Raw genomic sequence first — 23,248 nt, 5'->3', positions numbered from 1 at the left:
TCACTCAGTTATACAACCATTAAAACAGAAATATTAAAATGTATTATCGTGAAATGCTATGTGTTTTCCTCTCAAAGCTGTAGAGGAAGACATTTCCACATCAACTCTTCTTTGAACAAGTGTGATGAGAGTTTCAGGATTTGGGGTTTCCATGTGGAGTTTTCTAGAATCATTTCTCATCTAACCATGTAATAATATAGTTAATTTCATAAAATATATAAATTTTAAAATATCAGAAGGCCAAATGTTAAAAGAGGGCATTCATAAAGAGAAACCCCAAAAAGATACAGAAGCTAATAATTAAATCAAGTCACAAATATGCTTACAATTATTAGAATAATACGTGTATACTTGTAAACAAGCAAACAAGTTTAGAATTTTATCTTAAAAGCTGTAGAGTAAGTCATAATTGCATTAACTTGATAGAAGTTCAAATTACTTGTACAACCAAATCCCTAGAACTATGACAATATGAATTAAGCAATAACCTACAACTACCATTTCATTATTGGGTCCTTCAGTTCTCATGGTCTCTTTAAGAAGTTGAAGTTCTTTTTCTAGCGCACAAACTTGGTAGACCAACTGTTGTATATCATCCGTGAATGCATGATCGACCTATTTGAAGACATGATTGTCGTTCATAAGCTACAAAATAGCGAAAATAATTGTGGTTTAGAGAACTTGAAACACTAATATCTAAAGCTAAATGGTTTTACCCTCCTTTGAGCCACATGGCGACATCGATAATATCGGCGGTAAGGGTTCGGACTGGATTTGTAGATGAGCGATGACACCCTCGCCGCAAGAACCAGTGCCAGCCAATTGTTTTATTTATTAATTTCGGCCACAAATTACAGATATCCTCTTTAGTCTAGCGGTAAACTGATAGGTACACACTTTCAGCAGTACATAGGTTTGACGACAAGTGGGCACCATTCCATATTTTGTTTTTTTCAAAAAGTGGCCACTTTTTTTTTTGCTTCTGGCCTTTCCAATTCTAGGACCAGCTCTGACAGAAACACCTAATAGCAATCCGACTCTTGTCCGGCCACCACTTGTGGAAGAGGAACCCGACCAATTGCTCATTATGTAAAGGGAGAGAGAGAGATAAAATGAGGGAAAATGGAGTTGAGAGAATTAGGAGGATAGTATAAATGGGAAAAATCTAAAAATGGTTTTTATACTTGCCAACATGACTTCGGAGTGTTTAAAAACGGGAGGCAAAACTGGGCAGGAACTTTAAGAAAAAAATTGAAGTCGAAGTTTTACTTTTCTATTGATTTCATTTTTCTTAGTTTTATTGTACTCAAGAGACTTCGTTATGGTTGTACCACTTATATTTAGTTTCCTCTAATCAATTATCATTTAATCATCTAATAAAATACTTAATTTCATAAAATATATAAGTTTTTATATCATAATTTCATTTCTCTTCTACAGTTTTACAAATCCAGTTATACCAAGTTTTACGGTTCAGCAAATACTAAGTTATACCAGTTGTATCAATGTAGTTTTACCAAGTTATACAAAGTTATACCATTACTGCTGGGTACGAATTGAATCAATTGCTAAACATGTAGTGTTAGGTACACATGTAGTGGTTAATGTAGTTCTTGGGTATGAATGTACACTTCTAATTTATCAAAATTGTTTAATGTAGTGTTGGGTACGAATTGAGTCAAATGGAAAACAAGAGTCTGAAACAATGGTGGTCGAGGAGAGAGAGAGAAAACTAAATAGGAGAGATAAGAGAAAAAAAAACATCTTCTGATTGGTTAAATGAAATAAGTGTATATAATTGACTTTAACCACATTATTTAAGAGTATAGATTAAATGAAGAGTATGTTAGATTCATTAAGAGTATGACAGATTAAAATTTCTCTAGTAAGAGTATATCATACTTTCGTCCTTGTTATGATAAAATAAACTAATTATAAAACCATATGAGTAAAAAGTTTCATTTAATAAATATTCAGATTAAAAGATATTTTTAATGTCATTCAAATTAAACTATATACTATATAAAAATACATAAATATTTTAATTTCAGAATTTTTTTTTAAAAGATATTGAGAACTTCATATTCTAATTATGAAATTTTCATGGAAATTTTTTAAATGATTATAAACTAGTAAACTATTAAACATTTCACTTTGAAATTATGTTATCAGTGTTTTATTTTTTTGTTACAAGAAAATTCGAATGATCATAAAACCATATGCATAAAAATCTTCATTTAATAGATAGCCATCTTAAGAATACAGTATATATATATATATATGCTAATATCATTTAATTCTAGTTATAGACCATATAAAATAGATAAAATGATTATTTGAATTAATAAAATGATTGTAAATAAAAACAAAACTGATTGTTTTGATTTATGTGATCACACCAATTTTATTATATATGTAATAATTACTTACTTATCAAATTCTTGATATATATTTATTATTTTATTATTTCATAATATGTAAAAATGAAAATAAACAATAATACGTAAAAATAATTTGTGTATGTAATGTTCATCCCGTGCAAAGTGTGGATCTTAACCTAGTGTACAATAAAAGAAACAAGATTTTGAAAACAAGTTATCAAATCGTTTGTAACTATAAATGAATCAAAATTAATTTTCATTTTCATTACAAAAGGAAAAATGTTATTATTATCAGTGAAGGAAAAAAAAGGAAGAATTGGGTGTCAAGCCTGTGAAGTTTAGGTCAAGAGAATCGGTTAACATCCACTAGACTAAGGTGAAATTATAATCCCTTGGCGCCCTTATAAATTTTATAATCTCTGGCATGTAACAGCTTTGGTGTACGGACTTTAGCTTAGTGCCGGCCGTACGTGTAGCTCCTTCTCATATTATTATTGCTCAAGGCATGACTGATGTGATAAATGTGTATACTGATGCGGTTTGTCTACCTCAAGACAATATTACAGGATGTGGCTGGCATTATACCGACTTTACACCCCAAAAAAAAAAATGTACGAGGGCAAGGCTCTACAGTGGAAGCTTTCGTCACTTCACCCCTGACGGCGGAGGCACTATCAGTCTGTGAGCCCCTCTTTCAGGCAAAATCTCTCCATTTTTCTAATATCTGGTTCAAAACAGATAGCCAAGTGCTCCTCAACGCACTCCTTTCAAAAAAAAAATCCCAGTCGAGCTTTATAGAATCCATACGGATATCGAGACATTAGCATAGTTATTTTCTTATGTATTTTTTTTCTTTTGTCCCTAGGAGCTTGAACTTTAAAAACGGATGTGATAGCCAAATCTCGGGAAATCGGCCAATTCATACATCAACAGGGGATCGCGGTCCCGATCAGTACATACACTGATGACATGTGCTAAAACATACATCAACGTAGATTTATTTTGAATTTCATACATGAACTAATAAAATTAGGCTAAATCATGCATTGACCAATTCTCCGTTAGTTAAGTGTTTATAAATAGTGACGTGTCATTAACGGAAGCTTACGTGTCGCTGAACTGTCTATTATGATTAAAAATAAATAATTATTAAAGAAAAATATTTTGTCAAAATAAGATGTTTTAGAGATTCGAACCCTGGATGACTCAATGACTACTCTAAGCCTCAACCACTATGACAAAGCCGTTTATTGTTACAATTCTCTAAGGTTTAAAATATATCTCAATACAACAACACTGTAACATTATTTATTTTAAATTTATTCACATCAGTTATTATAAATGATTTTATTATGTATCGATTGTAAAAAAAATGTTATTAAGAGTTACATCAATTTCTTAACTATGGTAATGAAATGAAGCATGGTTCGGGATTGCTTGTTTTGCAAGCATAAATGCACATATGTCTTAATTGATGTTTATATTAGCATTGGTTGCCCACAAAAAAAAATGTCGACAAAAAAAAATTAGCATTGGTTACAATAATTGATTTTATTTTATTTTATTTAAATATATATTAAAATTTAAAATAATTTAATAGTAATATTATTTATAATTATTATTTCAAGTGTATCGTTTATAGTATACAATATTTCTATAAAAATATAATAATTTTTAATTACTAATTCCTTTTTGAGTGACAATAAAATCTAACAAAAAATATAGAAAGAATTATGAAGCTCAAATTATAAATAAAATAAATTTAAAAACAGATAAACAGAAATGACCATGAAAATTTCTCCAATCGATATTTTTTCTTTGTATCCATATTTCAATATTTGTTGGTGTCGTGAAGACTTTCTCAGACTTCTACTCTTACTCCATATTTCAAATCAACTAGATTTTGACCCGCGCAGGCGCGCGGGTGTATATTTTGAAAAATATATTGATATTTGTTTTTCATGTAATTATTAGGATTTGGAAAAATGAATCCGAGGAACATAACCGATACCGATCCAAAGATATAGTACCAAACCCAAACATAAATTGATTAAATATTCTAATTATTCAAAATTTTGTTATTTAGAGAACCGAATCTGATCCGAACTGAAGTATTTGGGTATCCGAATTTATCTAAAAATAGATTTATATACTTATATATATTAATTATTTTTAGATTTAACGTATATAAAACATCAAAAATGATACTTTTAAATTGGTTTAAATACTTGAAAATATATATAGATAGTCAAAAGTAAATATCTGAAATAGTTAAAGTATACTCAAATCACCAAAAATACTTAAAATAATTATTGATTTCGTATCCAAAATTTTAAATCAAGCCAATTGATATGTTAAGCTTAAGTATTATGACATATGTTATTCAAATTTATACGTAATATATTATTTTATTTATACATTTTGAGAAATTTAAAATATATAATGTTTTAAGACTTTAAAAATAATTTAAATTAGTTATCCAAACCCAAACCAAACCCGCAAAGATCCAAATCGAACTCAAACCAAAATTTAGAAACATTCTAATAAGGCTGAAATCTTTGACCCCGAAAACCCAAAATACAAACCGATCAGAACTAAACCCGTATGGGTATCCAAAAGCCCATCCCTAGTCATTATTATATATCGTATTTTATCATCATATAATTAATCGTATTTTATATGTACCATCATATAAGTAATCATATAATTAATAGTATTTTATACATACCATCATATAAATAATTACATATATTATATTTTTAAAACTTAATATGAAATATGAAAACCATAATTTGAGTTGGTATTTCAAATTGGGCTTTGTATTATATTTTTCTTATATATATTGACAATATTTTTTTATAATGGTTATTGAAAAATAGTTTAGTAAAAATCCATTTTTGAATATATGTATATTTTTGAATCAATTTTTGATATAAATCAAATTTGAATTATTATTTTGATTTGAAATATGTATATAAAGTTTAAATTTTGTTTTATGGTTAGTTTAGAAAATTTTTTTTAGGGAATTAGATTGACCCATTTTGGTATATTTTAAAAGTGGCCTAGATAACTTTCAATTTTTTAAAAAAACATAAGCCCAATACTTTTTTTCTTAATACTACTATCCTTGTTTTCAAACAAAAATATTTTTTTTTAAAAGACTGCAATCCATGTTTCCAAACACTCCAAATTTTTAAAAGTCCTATTCAAGTCTCCAAACACTCTAATTTTGTACTTGAGTTTTAATAAGATAGATGTCATATCATGTCTTATCTATGGACATTCTCAAAGATCATTAAGCCATAAACAGAAAATCTATAAACTTGTAATTTTTTCAAATGTGAGAAATTAAAGAAATGAAAACGGGAAGAAAATAATACCTTTCATAAACTTTCGTATCCTTCCTAAAAAGAAACAAATTGTCATCATAATGACTCATATAAGTGCTTCATTCTTGTTGAGAATTTGTTTTGAGTCAAATAACATAGAACCATAAATTTTATACTGATAAAAATATAAGAAATTGAAAAGAGTAAGAGGAAGAAGAAGAAATAATTAAATATTTACTAGAGATATATTTTAACCTATAGAGAATACAAACAATAAATTAGTTTGTCACAGTTGTGGAGCGTTGAAATAGTCAATGAATCATCCGGGTTTCAAATCCCCAATTCAGCCGATTTAGACAAAATAATTTTTTTAATATTTTTTTTAATCGTAATACAGCTCATCGATACGTAAGCTTCTCTGTTAATGACATGTCATCATCTATAACCGTTTGACTAACGGAAAAGTGGTCAATGCATGATTTGGCCTAATTTTATTAGTTCGTGTATGAAATTAAAAAAAAATCTACGTTGATTACGTTGATGTATGTTTTAGCATATATCATTAGTGTATATACTGATCGGGACCGCGACCCTCTGTTGATGTATGAATTGGCCTATTTTCCGCCAAATCTCCGCTTTTTAACTCAAACTTGTCTCTGCCTATCTAAAGACTTTCTCGTATTAATCAATGGTAGTCAAAAAAATAACTTTTTTTTTTGTTTTGTGAAATATTAAAAAAAATATATATATATATATATATATATTGAATTATAAACATAACATGTCTGGAAATGAAAAATATTAAGCTAATTAAAAAAAAAATTCCAAAACATTTATATGTTCTTACAAACGATAAAAGTTTTTTAATGTTTCCATATATAAAAAAAAAATTCTTTTCATATTTTTGAAAAAATATTACAAATTTTTTACAATATTATTTTGTTCTACAAATTTTCCAAATACTTTTAAAAACTATACTCACATTTTGGAAATTTTTGTATTTTTAGATTTATCATTGTTATTAAGGTTTTTAAAATATTAAATATTAAAAAAACGTTTTATACAAATTTTCAAATTTAGAAACTATTGTTAACTAAAAAACGGTTGTAATTTGTTTAAATTTATTTAAATATTTTTTATAAGTTTAACTTAGTTAGTTCATGATTTGTTAATTTAGGATATTTTAGTTTAGGCTGTTAAATTAGTAAATTAGTTTATAATTGTGTCTTATATGTATTTTTATTAAAATTATAAATTTATTTATCTTATGATATAATTATTAATTTTTATAATTTTAAATTTTATTTATATTATTATATAATTATTTATTTTTTTTAAAAAAAAATTGAAAATTCTTGATAAATTTCTAGCAGACTGAAAATTTTCAAAGGAGCTTATTTGTCCGAAATTTTCAAAACAAATTACTGACGAAATTTCAACAAAAAAATTTGGACAAAAGCTATTTTCAAAATTTGGACAAAAGCTATTTTACATCAAATAATGCATCTTGTTTTAAAAGTTTGCAATTGAAACAAATAAACTTATTCTCTACTTCCGAACCAAAAAGGAAGAATACCAACCCCGTCCCCACCATCGTCCAATCTGTGCTCCGCCCTCTGAGTTTGTTTTTTGTTAAAGCCTCTGAGTTTGTTCCCTATTCTATTTCACATTAATTAAGTGAAAAAAAAATATTTTCTAGTTTATGCTGTTTATGAATATATGTTTTTACTTTACAGAAATGCAGAAGAACTTGGCGAACCAAATATTTTAACTTTCCTTCTTCCTTATTTTTTCGTTCTCATTTACTCTCAATTCAGATTTTCTCAGTTTTTTTCATCAGTATGAGGATTGCGATCAGGTAACTAGCAAGTATAAGATAAAACTTTCGTCACAAAAACCTTTTGTTTTCTGTTACTTTTGTGTAAAGCTCAATATTAATAATCTTCTTCAGTGTAACAGTGTGGTGGATAGGTTAAATAAAACTAACCCAACAGCAAATATATATTGATTATACGTAGAGAAAAAGATATTACTTACACGACCTCTAAGCTTCGGGCTAGGCTATGTAGCTATGCATCGGCTAATTAACCGTGCATAAAACGTTATTTATGATAGTTCACTTTTGCATACACTTACATTTATACGTATTATTTAGTTTGTAGTTATTAGTGGAGATGTTGATTCTACACTCCACCGCCACCACCACCTCGACCGCCACCTCCCTTCCAACCTCCACCTTGGCCACCGCCTCCCTTCCAACCTCCACCCTGGCCACCGCCTCCCTTCCAACCTCCACCCTGGCCACCGCCTCCCTTCCAACCTCCACCCTGGCCACCGCCTCCCTTCCAACCTCCGCCATGGCCACCGCCTCCCTTCCAACCTCCGCCCTGGCCACCGCCTCCCTTCCAACCTCCACCCTGGCCACCGCCTCCCTTCCAACCTCCACCCTGGCCACCGCCTCCCTTCCAACCTCCACCCTGGCCACCGCCTCCCTTCCATCCTCCGCCATGGCCACCGCCTCCCTTCCAACCTCCGCCCTGGCCACCGCCTCCCTTCCAACCTCCACCCTGGCCACCGCCTCCCTTCCAACCTCCACCCTGGCCACCGCCTCCCTTCCAACCTCCACCCTGGCCACCGCCTCCCTTCCAACCTCCGCCCTGGCCACCGCCTCCCTTCCAACCTCCACCCTGGCCACCGCCTCCTCCTCCTCCTCCTCCTCGGTTATCAACTTCATAATTGGTTTCCTTCTCTTCTTCAACGACTGCCTCAGCGGCAGCTTCTCCTTTTCCTTCCACGGTCGGTATCTCTACTTTCTTAGCATCTGATTCAAATTAACTTCATCTTAACAAGAATTCTATCAAGTTTTGTTTTTTAAAATTAAAATAAACGAATACTAAACACCTTTCTTGTCCTCCACGGAAGCCTCTTTGGCGACGGTCACGACAACAGCCGCTAACAAAATAAACCATACGATAAACGTCTTCGTCTTCATCTTTAGTACTTGCTATGCAATTGACTATACAACACCTCTTGTTATTTATAGTCGCACCGGTTTTACGTAAGCTACAAGATATTAATTTAAGATACATTTCACGTTGGATTCAAACTAAAAAGAAGCAGAAAAAGATAATAAGAAATTCACTAAGCGGTGGAGTTGTTGAGGATGCCCATTACTATCACGTACGTACGATTACTTAGTTAGCAATTGGAGATTTTGTCTTTGAGCTCTCTTCTAGTCTCTGAAGCTAACACGTACGATTTCTGACTGCCTCGTAAGAGAGGTTCTTTATAAGATGGTGTTATAGACTGACAACTGGCTTTTCTTGAGTCACTTCAGATGGTAAGTAAGTTAGGGCTAGCTTTGTTTTATAAGACACGAATAGTTAGGGATGGCTTCCACACAAATTTAATATCCTTTGGTCAACTTCTCACAAACAATTTCCTTGTTGGCCAAGTAACTGATCGCCTTATTGTTTTGCAGGACCGCACTAAGGACACTGATTGGAGCGGGTGAACGAGAGGGAGAAGGACTGTATTTATTCCGAGGTTTAGAGACTGCAACTGCCTTCAATATGTCAACAACCGATGAAGGTATCTTGTGGCATCAACGTCTCGGACATCCATCTCCTCGCATCGTCAATTTACTTTCTGGTGTTAAACTTAAGTCTAGTCTTGCGCTTTGTCTATCTAGCTGTGATGTTTGCCTTCGGTCAAAGCAAACACGAAATTCGTTTTCAGAGAGTTATAATAAAGCATCTTCTTCTTTTGAGCTAATCCATTGTGACCTCTGGGGTCCATATCGCACTTCAGCATTTTGTGGTTCCAAATATTTCCTAACAATCGTTGATGATTACTCAAGAGCTGTCTGGCTTTATCTACTCCCTGATAAAACTCAAGTTCCAAGCCGACTTCAAGAGTTTGTTGCTCTTGTCAAACGACAGTTCGAAAAGAATGTAAAGATCCTTCGAAGCGATAAAGGCACAGAATTCATGTGTCTCACAAAATACTTCCGGGAACAAGGCATCATACATGAAACCTCCTGCGTGGGAACTCCACAACAGAACGGCCGTGTAGAACGAAAGCACCGACATATCCTGAATGTAGCAAGAGCATTACGTTTCCAAGCTGGCTTACCAATAGAATTTTGGGCCGAATGTGCTCTAACAGCATGATATCTCATCAATCGAACGCCGTCAAAACTCTTGCATGATAAGACGCCTTTTGAGATGCTGTACCAAAGGCAACCAGCGTTTGAACAGCTCCGTGTTTTTGGGTGTTTATGTTATGCTCATAATCAATATCATAATGGTGACAAGTTTTCCTCTCGAAGCCGGCGCTGCATATTCATTGGATATCCTTATGGCAAGAAAGGTTATCGACTTTATGTCCTTGAAAAAGAAGAATGTTTCACTTCTCGTGACGTCCTCTTTCAAGAAAACGTGTTCCCTTATCAGGAAAAACAACCCGAAACACCTATCTTACCTTCACAGCTCGATTCACCCACGACCATGATTCTCGACGAACCTGAGATACCTATATCTGATATACCTTCGACATCAACTACTATACCTCCAACATCGACTACGACTACTACACCTTTGATCTCTCCTGACACTCCTGTAACAACCTCAACTGAAACTACAACCGGACAAGAACTAGGGCGCGGCCAACGAACAAAGAAACCGTCGACACGTCTTACGGATTTCGTTATAAATACAGTCTCTCTCACTCCTCTCACAGCCTTCGCTCCAACAACGTCCTCAGGTACGGTCTATCCCATCTCCGATTTTTATACGACTGCTCGTTTTTCTGAATCCCACTGCAGCTACTTAACGGCTCTCTCACTCGCCGTGGAGCCCCGTTCATTCAAAGAAGCAGTGCTTCTTGACGTCTGGAAGAAAGCAATGCGGTGCGAAATAGATGCCTTAGAGTTGAAAAAAACTTGGGAATTGGTTTCATTACCTCCAGGCAAAACGGCCCTTGGCTGTAAGTGGGTATTTCGAATAAAACTAAAAGCAGATGGAACTTTGGAAAGATATAAAGTGAGACTCGTCATCCTTGGAAATCATCAAGTTGAGGGAATCGATTATGGAGAGACTTTTGCCCCTATTGCGAAGATGACTACGGTTCGTATTTTTCTCGATATTTCTGCGAAACAAAACTATGAGGTCCATCAGATGGACGTCCACAATGCGTTTCTTCATGGAGACTTAGAGGAAGAAGTCTACATGAAACTACCACCTGGTTTTCAATCCGACTCTGATAATAGAGTGTGCCGCTTACGAAAATCTCTTTACGGTCTTCGACAAGCTCCAAGATGCTGGTTTGCTAAGCTTACTTTTGCACTACGGGCTTTCGGTTTCACTCAATCTCGCAGTGATTACTCGTTTTTCGTCTCCATCAAAGAAAGCTCTACACTCCGAGTACTTGTCTATGTTGATGATCTCGTCATTCCTGGGAACTCCTCTGCGGCTATTAATGATTTCAAATCATATCTCTCCGCCTGTTTTCATATGAAGGACTTGGGTTCTCTTAAATATTTCCTTGGTCTCGAAGTTGCAAGGAGTGTATATGGATTCTATTTATGTCAACGCAAATACTGCACTGAGGTCATCACTGAAGTCGGCCTGCTTGGATGTAAGCCTGCCAGTTTTCCTATGGATCAGAAACATGGGCTTGCTTTAACAAAGTCATCTCCTCTGCCCGATCCTGCCAGATACAGAAGACTCGTTGGCCGACTAGTTTATTTAGGAGCAACACGGCCTGATTTAGCATATTCCATTCATATATTGACTCAGTTTATGCAGCAACCAAAAGAAGCTCATTGGGAAGCTGCACTACACGTTATTCACTATCTAAAGGGTACACTTGGACAAGGAATATTGCTCCGCGCGGCTCTTCCTATACACCTTACCGGCTGGTCTGATTCAGACTGGGAAGGCTGTCTGTTAACTCGACGATCTTTGACAGGATGGATCGTTCAAATTGGCTCTTCTATTATCTCTTGGAAAACTCTGAAACAGGACACAGTCGCCCTTTCCTCTACCGAAGCCGAATACAGGGCGATGACTGAACTGGTAAAAGAATTTAAATGGGTAAAAGGACTTCTTCTCGACTTTGGCATTTGACATGATCGACCAATGACCCTTATGTGTGACAATCAGTCGGCATTATACCTCACTCGAAATCCATTTTTTCATGAACGAACTAAACATATCGAAGCTGAATGTCATTTCATCCGTGATCATATCATCAATGGAACTATCGAAACGAAACATGTTGTCTCTAAAGATCAACTTGCAGACATACTTACCAAGGCTCAAGGACGAAAGGAGTTCGACATTTTTCTTTTCAAGTTGGGCATTCGAAACTTGTATGCTCCAACTTGATGGGGGGGGTATTACGATATACTTCAATATATCAAGTTTAGACTTATCTGTTAGCTTATCTTTATCTCGATTGTATTTAGTTTTCCTATTGTCGATATGTTTAGGATTCTCTAGCTTGTATATAAACAAGACCTTATGGTCATGAATCAATAACACAGAATATATTATCGATTGCATAAATTCTCAATATCAATTATCAGCTCCTTGGTATTTTTTTTTTTTGAACATAGCTCCTTGGTATTTTTACGAATTGGTATGTAATTACTTTTTTTTGGTATGTAATTACTTACATGGATAGTATTACACGATTTACAAAAAAAATGATGTAAAAACTGGATTTCAGAAAAAAAAAAAACTTGTTCTGATGCAAAAAATATCTCATATTTAATTAAATGCAGAAGAAACCCGAAAAGATAGTAAAACTACAATTATACTTTTATGACCAAACATAAAACCTATAATTATTTTTATGATTATAAATTTATAATCCTGTAAAATCTTTTCAAGTTAGTGAAGTCTTTTACGGTAATAAATTCTTCTTAAAAAGTCTTATATGAATAAATTTTCTCAAAAAATATTCTCGTATATTTAATCTTAAAAATAATTTAAAATTGATATAAAATAAATTAAACTCCAGTAATAATAAACAATTTTAAATGATGTAAATTTATATTTACTAAAGTTAAATTGTTTCCAACATAGATGAGTGAATATAAATTTGTAAATCATGATTATCCTTAGTTTAGAGTTTGGTAACATATGTTGTAGTATTGTTTATATTTTTTAGAATCTTATTTTTTTTTAAATTAAAATTTTTACATATATGATGTGTTTAGTTTTGTACTACTTTTACCGATTAATTCATCAAAGTTAATAAGAAGAAAAATTACTAAACCTCATTTCTCGCTTTATCATGGTTCCATGCAAACTAACTCTCAAAGAACAACTCAAACTTTGGAGAATTTAAGTGGAGGGTTAGCACTTTTGGGATGAAACGGTTGAATGTAATTTTCTCTCAACACCAATACTCCACTGATGTCTACAAAACGAAAAGTCGAATAACTTTTGCCCAGCCTATTTTATAGCAATCCAACTAGACAACCAAAACAATAAATTTGATATAGAATGACAAACTTGTACAAAAGAGTCTCTCCAACAGAAGACCAAGATTAGTGATGAGATATTTCAGTGAAACCAAGGATAACTGTCTTCAGTGAGCGTTCATCAAGGTCGATATAAAATTATCACTCCATATAGGATTATGTCCAAATTCTTCTATCGATCAAGAATAAAATGTGTCATACTGGTCTTTTCCCTATATGGAAAGCGCGCAATGACTTAATTTACAATGCCAAAAGATGGTTCGTTCTTAGAGCTGTTCAATATGGTAAAACCGAACCGTACTGAACCGAACCGAACCGAAATAGATAATATGGTTTGGTTTTGGTATATACCATATAAACCGAATGGATATAATTTTATAAAAACCGTAGGATTTGGATATGGTTTGGTATATAACCGATTAAACCGAATAAACCGAACAAAACCGATTAAAAGTAGAAACATGTAAATATGTATCTATTTTACAACAATACATGAAAATCTATTTGTTACATAAGTTAAATTTGTGTTAATAACTATTACCATAATTTTATAGTAATAAAAATCCTTAATTTGTAAAACACTTAAACTATAACTAAATAACAATCCATCGCAATTCAGACATCTTATTTTCTAAGTCTTTTATTGATTTTTTTGATTTATTTTAGTTTTCACTAAATTAATATGAAGATTATAAATTTGATGGACAATAATTAATGGAAAATTTTTAATTGAAAAAACATGACTTTAATGAACACTAAATATGGAAGAGTGGAAAAACTTTTCTTTCATGTTTCTGTTTTGTTTCATATTTTTATTTTCAAAATTTCAAGCTTTGATTTTAGTTATAGATTTGATTATTTTATTTGATGGTAGAAGTATTTTTACTTTTTTGTTCATTTATTTGAACATGTAATATATTTTTAATAAATGACTGTGTTGATAATATGACTCTAAAATTCATATAATATGATCTCAAACAAAGTAATTATGTTTTTTTGGTATAAAATCGAATAAACCGAAAACCGACGGTATATAAACCGAACCGAACCGAAGTAATTATGGATTTAGAATGGTAGTTATATTTTACTAACCGAAATACCGAAAACCAAAAAAACCGAACCGAAACCGAACCGATATCCGGATTGAACACCCCTATTCGTTCTCGATATCGTAACCTAAGCCGTCTTGGATTACCATATGCGGTAAAGCGCAAAATCTCTAAAAGATATATGAAAGACAACAAGGCAATGCATGTTTCAAAAAAAAAGGACAACAAGGCAATGCATGATTCAAAAAAAAAAAAGAAGACAAAACAAGGCAATGCCATCAGAAGACTTCCTGCTTCTGTTTATGATGCTCAGCGGAGATTCATTATTAAAGGATCTGTATCAATAGAAGTAACTGGCACCATTCTTGAGGCACAAGCCATGGCTTTGAAGGAAGATATATTCTAGATGAGAAGATTAGCATATTGCAAGGTAGTGTTCTGTGGTGATTCTGTAACTCTATATCAAGGTCTTGAGCACACATCTTTGAAATATGATCCTCCAAAGAGTGTTATTATCCAAACTTACATCTTTTTGCTAGGTCAAGGGCAGTACCATTTTTCAGTTAATAAGTAGACAGGCCAACTCTTTAGTGGATAACTAGCTAAGCAAGCTAGAAACAATAGTTCACTTTATGTTGATTTTTAGTTGTCATCAAAATTTCCTTATATCAAAATTTATAGTATTCCGTTGATCCAAGTAGATAAAATTGGCAGACAAAAGAAAATTTTTAGTGTTTAGTATTTGGTTGGTCCGTTCGACCCAAAATTTGCCCTTCTTTGCATTTTTCGAAATGGGTTAATTATCTATACTTGATACAAATGTGTTGCCGACAAGAAAAAGAGAGAGTTACATGGCACAAAAGAAATTAAAAAGACAGAGTAAACCGTACCACGAACTTTTCCATTTCCAATGAAAAAGAAGAAAAGCAGAGAGAGCAATGTGACAGTGAAGGGAATAAAAAAGGGTGAATTGAGTGAAATTGCCGTTTGCATAAGAAAAGAACCAATGCGATGCCCTCCATGTGCCACTCCAAAGCAAAGTAATCGAAAGTAGAGACCACAAAAAAACTCACGATTTCGATCAAAACTAAATTAAAATAAACAAAACTACAGATGCTTTTCTTCTGGATCACAATCATAACTATTGCACTATACGCTATACTTCAGCTTTTTTTTTCCTTTGAATCTCTTTTTTAACATGTACTCTTTGTAAATGAGTCATGTGGTTTTTGATTCTAAAATAATTCAACTTTTCTTTTTCTACTTCTACACCCAGCTTTTATATAATCAACCTCACATGTGTGTACCCATTTTCCCAAGTCCCTTTTATCCAGGATTGTTCTGAAACACATAGAGAGAGAGAGAGAGGGAGAGATGGGTGTTACAGGAGGACTTGTGAGAAGCATTTTCTTCAGAAACAAATCATTTGGGGCTCATGACTACAACAACAATGTACATTTTGATCAAGAAACCCATCACTCTATTGCTTTTTTATAAAAAATATGTTTACTATGCTTGAATATTGTAATGTTTCAGGGAAGAAGCAATCTAGGAGAGAAGAAAAGATGGAGCTCGGTAAGATCATACCTTTGTGGAGATGAATTCAACTCTGTTCTCGCTGTGGATGACTCAGGATCAATAAAAGATTCTTTAGACCCTCTTCTTACAATGTCTAAGCAACTGAGTTCTGATTCGGTTCTGGCTATCCAAGATTCAGCTTCTGTGAAACTACATCAGGAGCAGGAGGAGGAGGAGGGCTCTGTATCAGGTAAGAACTCAGAGGTTTCAGTAACTCAGCCTTTACACAAAGAAGAACAAAGCGAAGCAACAGAGACGCACATACCAAAGAGGCATCAGACTACTCTAATCTCTAAGCTGTTCCTAGAAGAAGATGCTGCAGTCAAAATTCAATCAGCATTCAGGACTTACCTGGTTTGTTTGTTTTTTTCTTCTTCTCTGTCTTCTTCTTCTTCTGTTATGTGCACTCCAATGATTCTTAGGATGCGTTTCAGGCAAAACGTGGGAGCAACGAAGTGGAAGAAACGTTTGATAAGGAGGAGAGCGAGGAATCACAAGGTAAAGTATCCATGGGGACATCACTAGAAGTTCAGACATGTAGTTCCGTGAAAGCACCTTTCCTTAGAAGAAAACGAGTAAGAACATTACACAAGAACAACACTCAAGTTCTGAGGATAAAGGTAAGCAACCAACGAACCAACCAATTTAAAAAAAAAAAAAAGAGAGAGAAGAATAACATTACATGATGACATCATAACAACAGGAAGAGTGGGATGATAGCACAGTGAGCAGCACCATATCAAAGTCGAGGATTCAAAGCAGAATTGAAGCAATGACAAAACGGGAGAGAGCACTTGCTTACGCATTTTCACAGCAGGTACTACTGAAACAAATTGATGATCTCTGATTGAAACCTAAAGGAACAACATGTTTTTGCTCAAATATTAAAGGGCATTTTGTTTATAAAGCTAAGGATATGCACAAAGAAGAAGCAAGTAGAACGCAACAGTGAAGATGAATCAAACATCGGTTGGAGCTGGCTAGAGCGCTGGATGGCAACTCGTGTACCAGAGATTGAGGCCAGAACGAACATTCAAGAAAATGGTACGATGAAAAGTCAAAGATTGGTTAGAAAGAATAGATCTTTTAGTAGTAGTATAGGTGGCGAGTTGGAGAGCTGTGCCTCCAACGATATTCCTCTCCAATTTGAAAGCATATCGGAAGAGGAAACAGAAGAGTTGCAGAGAGAAAAGAGCAAATCTGTTCCAAGCTACAAAAACGAGAGAAGGCATAATAAAAGGTTTAAGCAAAAAAAAAAAGAAACACAATCCATATATACAAGTTTCTCATACAAACTGAGAAGCCATTATTACGTGGTTCATGTTTCTTTTTACAGCTTCAGGCAAGGAAAAAAGACATGCAACAACAAACAAAGAAGGCCAAGACCGCACCCAAAATGGGAAATGAACACGAAGAAACCTCGCGGAAGATAAATAGCAGCAGCAGCTAAAGATGGATGATAGTAGAGTTACCTGTAAATCTTTGCTGTTTGTTTCTACGAATCTGATAACAGCATTGTGTAAATTGTTTGGGGGAATCAAATGATATGAGAAATATTCATGTTTTCACCAAATCTTGGGTGTCGATATTACAAGCAGTAACCAGGCCATGCAAAACAAACTTAGATCCTATCAATATCCAAACTCGATGTAATCCTTATCGTCATCTTCACCAACAATGCCTTCATTAAGACGGGAAGCTCACCATCAGCTTTGTCATTTTGGTAGTGCTTCAGACCAACAAGTACGTAAGGCAGAGACGACGTTTAGTGCCTGTCAGTGCACATGGCCAAGTATACCGAGGACTTGATCATACTCTTGGCCATCTTCTTTAAAGATAAGATCACTCACGCTTCTCTTCGTCAGCTTACTTCTTTCCTCCTTTTCCCCTTGTTCTTCGGCATTGTTCTCCTTTTCCTTATTCCATAAATTTTGATAAAATGGGAAAAATGTTCAAAGATTAAAATCAACAACAATTTACGAAGAACCAGAAAAACATTACACATATGTGATAAGTTTCCTGAGTTTCCAACTTAAAACCAGTTGGCGAATAGTGGATTGGTCCTAACCCTTTATATATTACTTAATGTCCCTTAGAATTCGCGATGTGGGATATATATCCCTAATACCCATCCTCGAGATGTTGGCTGTTATCGGCCAGAAATCTCGAAACTTTAGGATATTTATACTCGGTCGAGCGAGTTTAACACAACCTTTATACCTGGTTGGAAGAGTTAATCATGACCTTTATACTCGGTCGGAAGGGTTAATTTTAATTTTTAATTTTAATTAGGAGTATAGGGTATTTAGGGATATATATCCCACATCGGAAATTCTAAGGGACATTAAGTAATATATAAAGGGTTAAGGCCAATCCACTAATAAGTTGGAAGTCCATAATAAAACCCGAATCTAACATGGTATCAGAGCCCAGATCCTAAATACCCTAAACTCCTAATTAAAATTAAAAAATAAAATTAACCCTTCCGACCGGGTATAAAAGTCGTGATTAACCCTTCCAACCAGGTATAAAAGGTTGTGTTAAACTCGTTCGACCGAGTATAAATGTCCTAAAGTTCCGAGATTTCTGGCCGATAACAGCTATCATCTCGAGGAAGGGTATTAGGGATATATATCTCACGTCGGGAATTCTAAGGGACATTAAGTAATATATAAAAGGTTAGGACCAATCCACTAATCACCAATTGATTTTAAGTTGGAAGCCCATAATTAACCTAATTCTAACAATATATCCAGATGATCACTAGGGATGTTGCGATAAACACATCATCGAGTTTGAGATAGACCAACTAAGTAATTTCTTAAATTTCATGACCAAAACTACGAGATACCTATATGGTCTAGTGATACAGAACAGGTTGGAAAGATAATATTCAGATACAAATGGCATTATCAACCATGGATAATCTGACTGGTGACCATTCTGGAAACAAAACGAACGAATATGAAAGAAACATAGAGGAATAAAATTGCAGGAATGAAAAAGAATAGTTGTTTCATCTCATATTTAACAAAGAATAATTTTGTTCTTTATTTCTCTACAAAAAAAAAGAAATGATAGAGAATGAGAAGGAAAATTTATTCTTTGTGAATGGTGAATTTTTTTTAGGAATGTTAAGGAATGCATTATTCCTTATCGTTCCTTTGTCACTATTCATACTTCATATATCAAATTCCAAGTAATTTATTTAGTTATTAATCGAAATTCCCCTATGAACAAAATCGGTAATGCTAAGGGCATCTTTAACACGAGAGCTTATGGGGGTGCTTAACAAAAAATAATATAACAGTGGGTGGATCCCATGGTAGGACCCACAAAATTTTAAGCACCAACTCTTCTGCAGCCTATTTAAGCATTTCTACTTGCATCGTTATTTAAGCACCAACTCTATTGATACGTGGCGGCCTGCGATTGGTCTATTTTTAATTTTTTTTAATCAGGAAAAAAATGTTTTAACCACTCCATTATAGGTTGTTAGGTTAATGGTGCTCTAAGAGTTTGAGAAATAGATTCGTCTTAACTCTGAACAACAACAACTGAGAATCAAAATCAAACATACGAGAAGCAATAATTGACATATAGTAATACTTCCAATTTCCTAATTTTAAGAGTTGAAAAGTACAAAAACCAAGGCGTAAGAGACAATTAGAATCAAAGGAAACGAGGAGCTTACCAAACTATGTTCGAATCAAGATCAAGCTAATCAGGAAAGAAGATTATCAATTTCAGTGAAACGCTCTCTCCGGAATTCTATTTTTTTTTTTGCCTGGTAATACAAATGATGAGAAACATTACATAAACATATTACAACCAGGGCCGTGCCTGACATTTGCCAAACTAGAAGCATGGAATTTTTTTTGGCCCCATAAGCAAATAAGGAGACTGAATGAAACTAACGGATTGAAAGTATTAGATTAACAAAACTCTACCAGTGTAACGTAGATGATGTTGGAGAAACAAAAGACTTGGTCGCTTTGTTAATTGAGAGCTAAGAAAATAATTAGAACACAACCGAATTTTTTTGTCAACATTAGAAACACAATCGATTAGGTTTTCGTAGCTGATTTTATTTTCCGTTTTAGGAATTTATATAGTTAAGCTGATCATTAACAAATTTTCTTTTTATTTATTTTTTCTCTTTTTTTTATAAGTAAAGTTAGTTTTTCTTTATTTTCGTTTATTATAAAGTACTATTAACTGAAACAAAACATAAAGCAATCGAACTTAGGTCGTTTGGAGGTAAGCTAACTTAAAGCTGCTTGCACCAACTCGCCTAAATAATTCTTTGGAAAATTGGTCACAAAATTATTTTTAAACTTGTTGGCCCTCAAGCACATGCTTGATCAGCCTATATCCATGGACGACCCTGATTACAACCCACAATTCTAACTACCTTACGAAGATTCACATCTAATTGGTACTCTCTGAAATTGTATTAGATGAAATGTGTAGTTGCTCTGCTTTTCCTCTGGTTCTAGCCAAATCAGGAACTTTCTTAAATTACATATATATCCTTGGTTTTTAGATTTGTTATCAGATGATGATTTTCCTATTTTCTTTTAAACCTTTAATTTTTGGAAAATTTGCGCAAAAAAATGTTTATCACATTGCCAAAGTGAAATAGCCAATTCATGTTAAAAGAATAAATGTGAACTAGGTGATAATCTGCGTCCTGCGCGGGATGAAACTTAAATTTGTATAATAATAATAGTTACTCTTTTCAAATTAAGCATGAAGCTTGCTTGTGTAAAATTTTTTTCTTTCTTAAAACATGTATAAATTTTGAATGACAGTTTATGTATATTCTTTTTGTTATCCTATTGTTCATTTTTTTTAGAATTACATAAAACACTCTGACTAATAGTAATATGATATTTTTTTATGTGATATAGAAGGAGAAGTTGCGTTCACTGATCTTTTCAAAAAAAAATTTTACCATTTATTTTTTCAAAACGGTTTTAGTTTATCTTATTTTCATCACATATATCTTAATATGTACAATCTATTAAAATAGAATCACAAAGTTGAATTCAACTTAATTCTAAGTATAATCATTTTTAAAAAAAACTATACTTTATATATTCCTCTAAACCTATACTATTACTAACTACTCACATTTAAATATAGTCTAACTATAACTACAAATATCTGCAATTTTTTTAAAAAATAATACGAACTTCCATATTTTACTAACTAAAGATTTTCAAATAACCAATTAAGATTTCATAGCTGCAAATATCTTCAATTTTTAATGCATTTTTAATCAATTTGATAGTTAATTTAATAAAAAAAATATAATATATATTTAGATCGATCAACTTATTTTCTAAAAATTCTGAGAATCATCCTAGTGATGACATGTGGCTACACTCAAAAGATTGTAATGCTCCTCAATTAATATATAAATGATTTACTTATACAGTTTTTCATATTCCATAAATATACAGTATAACTATTTAAGACAATTTGATAGGGAACTGTTTTATGTTAGTTATTTTATTGTGGTCTAGATCTAGAAACAATTTTGGTTTGAGTAATATACTCGTCTTTTGATTTGATGTCGGAAAACAATTATTTAAGATACTTCGACACTATACATACGTAATACCTTGTTAATTTTAAAATACTTTTGGGCAAATCTATCTTTTCCTTTTTCACCTTCTTCATTTTAAATATGAATTTTTTAGATAATTTTTTCTTACAAATACTATTATCTATAACTATAGAATCTTTTTCTTTCTTAAATCTTTTGCGGCTCAAGCATGGTGGCTCAAAGCATGATCACTTTCTTTCTTTCTTCCGATGATAGGATTCCAATTTGACTGAGGCACAAAAGGATCAACATTCTTTCTTACAAAAGAATTAAGCCTTAAAAGTTGAATTCACCATTAAAATCAATCTAAGTGATTATGGATATAAATAAAATGTAAATTTCACTTATGGTAAGCAATTCTTCGATGAAAAAGTGTGAATCCATTATTATAAAGATGTAATTTCAATATTCTTAGGAATTATGTTTAGTAATGAGATTTATGGATTTCTGAAAGTATTAGGTGTAGATAAAGTTTTGTAAATAAGAAATGGTGGATAGATTTTAGAGAAAATAAATAGTGGATAAGGTTGATGGACACGAAATGGTGTACAAGTTTCCATGAACAAAAAAAAAATAAAGCTACATGAATTTTTATAGAGTAATTGGTGTTTATGCACCTAAAAGTGACTATATTTAAAAAACAAATCTCATCCCATTATCACTTTTTTCATTCCGATTTTATCCATGTATCACCATCAGATCAACATCCTCTCACCTCAGCCTCCCTTCCTGTATCAGATGCTGTCACATGCTGTGTCAGATCCATCTCTCCCGTTTTCTCTTTCCTCTCCCCATGAAATCCTTCAAGAAATCATTTTAAAATAATTATAAAAATAGCTAAAGCAGTAAAAATTAAATTGGAACAGAAAATAGCCATTGATAATATGCTGAATTTTGATCGACAAGATCTGTAGCATCTGTTCAAAACTGATCGAGAACATACTGTTTAAAAGATGATAGATATTATATATGTTTGATTTTCATAAAAATAGACCCTTTAACTTGAAAGTCAGATTTTTTTAGTTTCGAATCTTTGAAACCGTTATGTCTCTTCAGTAATGGCGGATTTTCAGAAATCAACTCAACGGGCCAAGTGGGTTTTCACTCCTCAGAAACTGGTATCCTGCTTTCCTTTTCATCTCTTGTTCTGCTATTATTTGTTGGGTTTCTTTTGGTTTTCATGAGACCAGCATGTGAAATTGACTGCGATATCATATGATTTCTCTGTTTCATAAACTATATAAAGTTTGTATCTTGTGTTTTTGATTGCGTCATAGGGACTGCCTTCATATGTGCTCACTTTTAATTGCCTTCATCGGATGATGAGAATGGTTTTTGTTCTTATTTTGTTTCCGGAGAAAAAACTTGGGCGGAGCCTATATAAAAGATGTGGTGGCGGAGTCTGACCCAACGGCAGAGCCGACTTAAACCTCAAAGAAAGTTCTACATGTATAACTTTAGAGGTGATAAAACAACTTCTTCTTCTGATCTTTCGGCGATTTACGTTACCCCGTTAAATCACATATATAAAAGTAAACATATGTATTTATATGATACTAATAGTGTTAACATGCTAAATTGTTTTATAACATGTTAAATTCTTTTTATTTTGCTCGTTAAGTTTAATATTAATTAGTTAACTTTACGTTTAACCGTTAAATAAGGTATTAAATTGAAAATAACACTAAATTATATAGTGTATTGCTAAGTTACTGACTTAGTTAACGTGTTATAAATAAATATAACTCGATAACAAAATTTGTAACATTCTAAATATTAAACAAATGTTGTTAACTCGCTAACAA

The 23,248-nt window shown here is 33.0% G+C and overlaps 2 protein-coding genes across 5 annotated transcripts; one reads left to right on the top strand and one right to left on the bottom strand.

The window, feature by feature from the left end:
• Positions 1-7,663: 7,663 nt before the first annotated feature.
• On the bottom strand, positions 7,664-8,885 carry LOC103833697 (acanthoscurrin-2). Its single transcript, XM_033276399.1, has 2 exons — positions 8,612-8,885; positions 7,664-8,531 (listed from the first exon to the last, which is right to left on the bottom strand). The coding sequence occupies exons 1-2, from the start codon at positions 8,700-8,702 to the stop codon at positions 7,894-7,896; spliced, it is 729 nt and encodes a 242-aa protein (XP_033132290.1). The 5' UTR covers positions 8,703-8,885; the 3' UTR covers positions 7,664-7,893.
• Positions 8,886-14,316: 5,431 nt separating this feature from the next.
• Positions 14,317-17,402, top strand: LOC103833696 (protein IQ-DOMAIN 1). Of its 4 annotated transcripts, none has more exons than XM_033276388.1 (6): positions 14,317-15,703; positions 15,788-16,183; positions 16,264-16,449; positions 16,533-16,646; positions 16,720-17,065; positions 17,164-17,402. In XM_033276388.1, exons 1-6 carry the CDS (start codon positions 15,626-15,628, stop codon positions 17,277-17,279), a joined length of 1,236 nt encoding a protein of 411 aa, XP_033132279.1. In that variant the 5' UTR covers positions 14,317-15,625; the 3' UTR covers positions 17,280-17,402. The 4 variants fall into 4 exon arrangements, with proteins under 4 accessions (XP_033132279.1, XP_033132277.1, XP_009108014.1 ...); XM_033276386.1 differs by having other exon boundaries at positions 14,318-15,703; positions 16,720-17,070; positions 17,166-17,402; XM_009109766.3 differs by having other exon boundaries at positions 15,053-15,703; positions 16,738-17,065.
• Positions 17,403-23,248: the final 5,846 nt, after the last annotated feature.

Source organism: Brassica rapa, chromosome A08 (assembly GCF_000309985.2).
Source record: "Brassica rapa cultivar Chiifu-401-42 chromosome A08, CAAS_Brap_v3.01, whole genome shotgun sequence".
In the NCBI taxonomy this organism is placed as follows: domain Eukaryota; kingdom Viridiplantae; phylum Streptophyta; class Magnoliopsida; order Brassicales; family Brassicaceae; genus Brassica; species Brassica rapa.
This window is presented reverse-complemented; position numbering and strand designations above follow the sequence as displayed.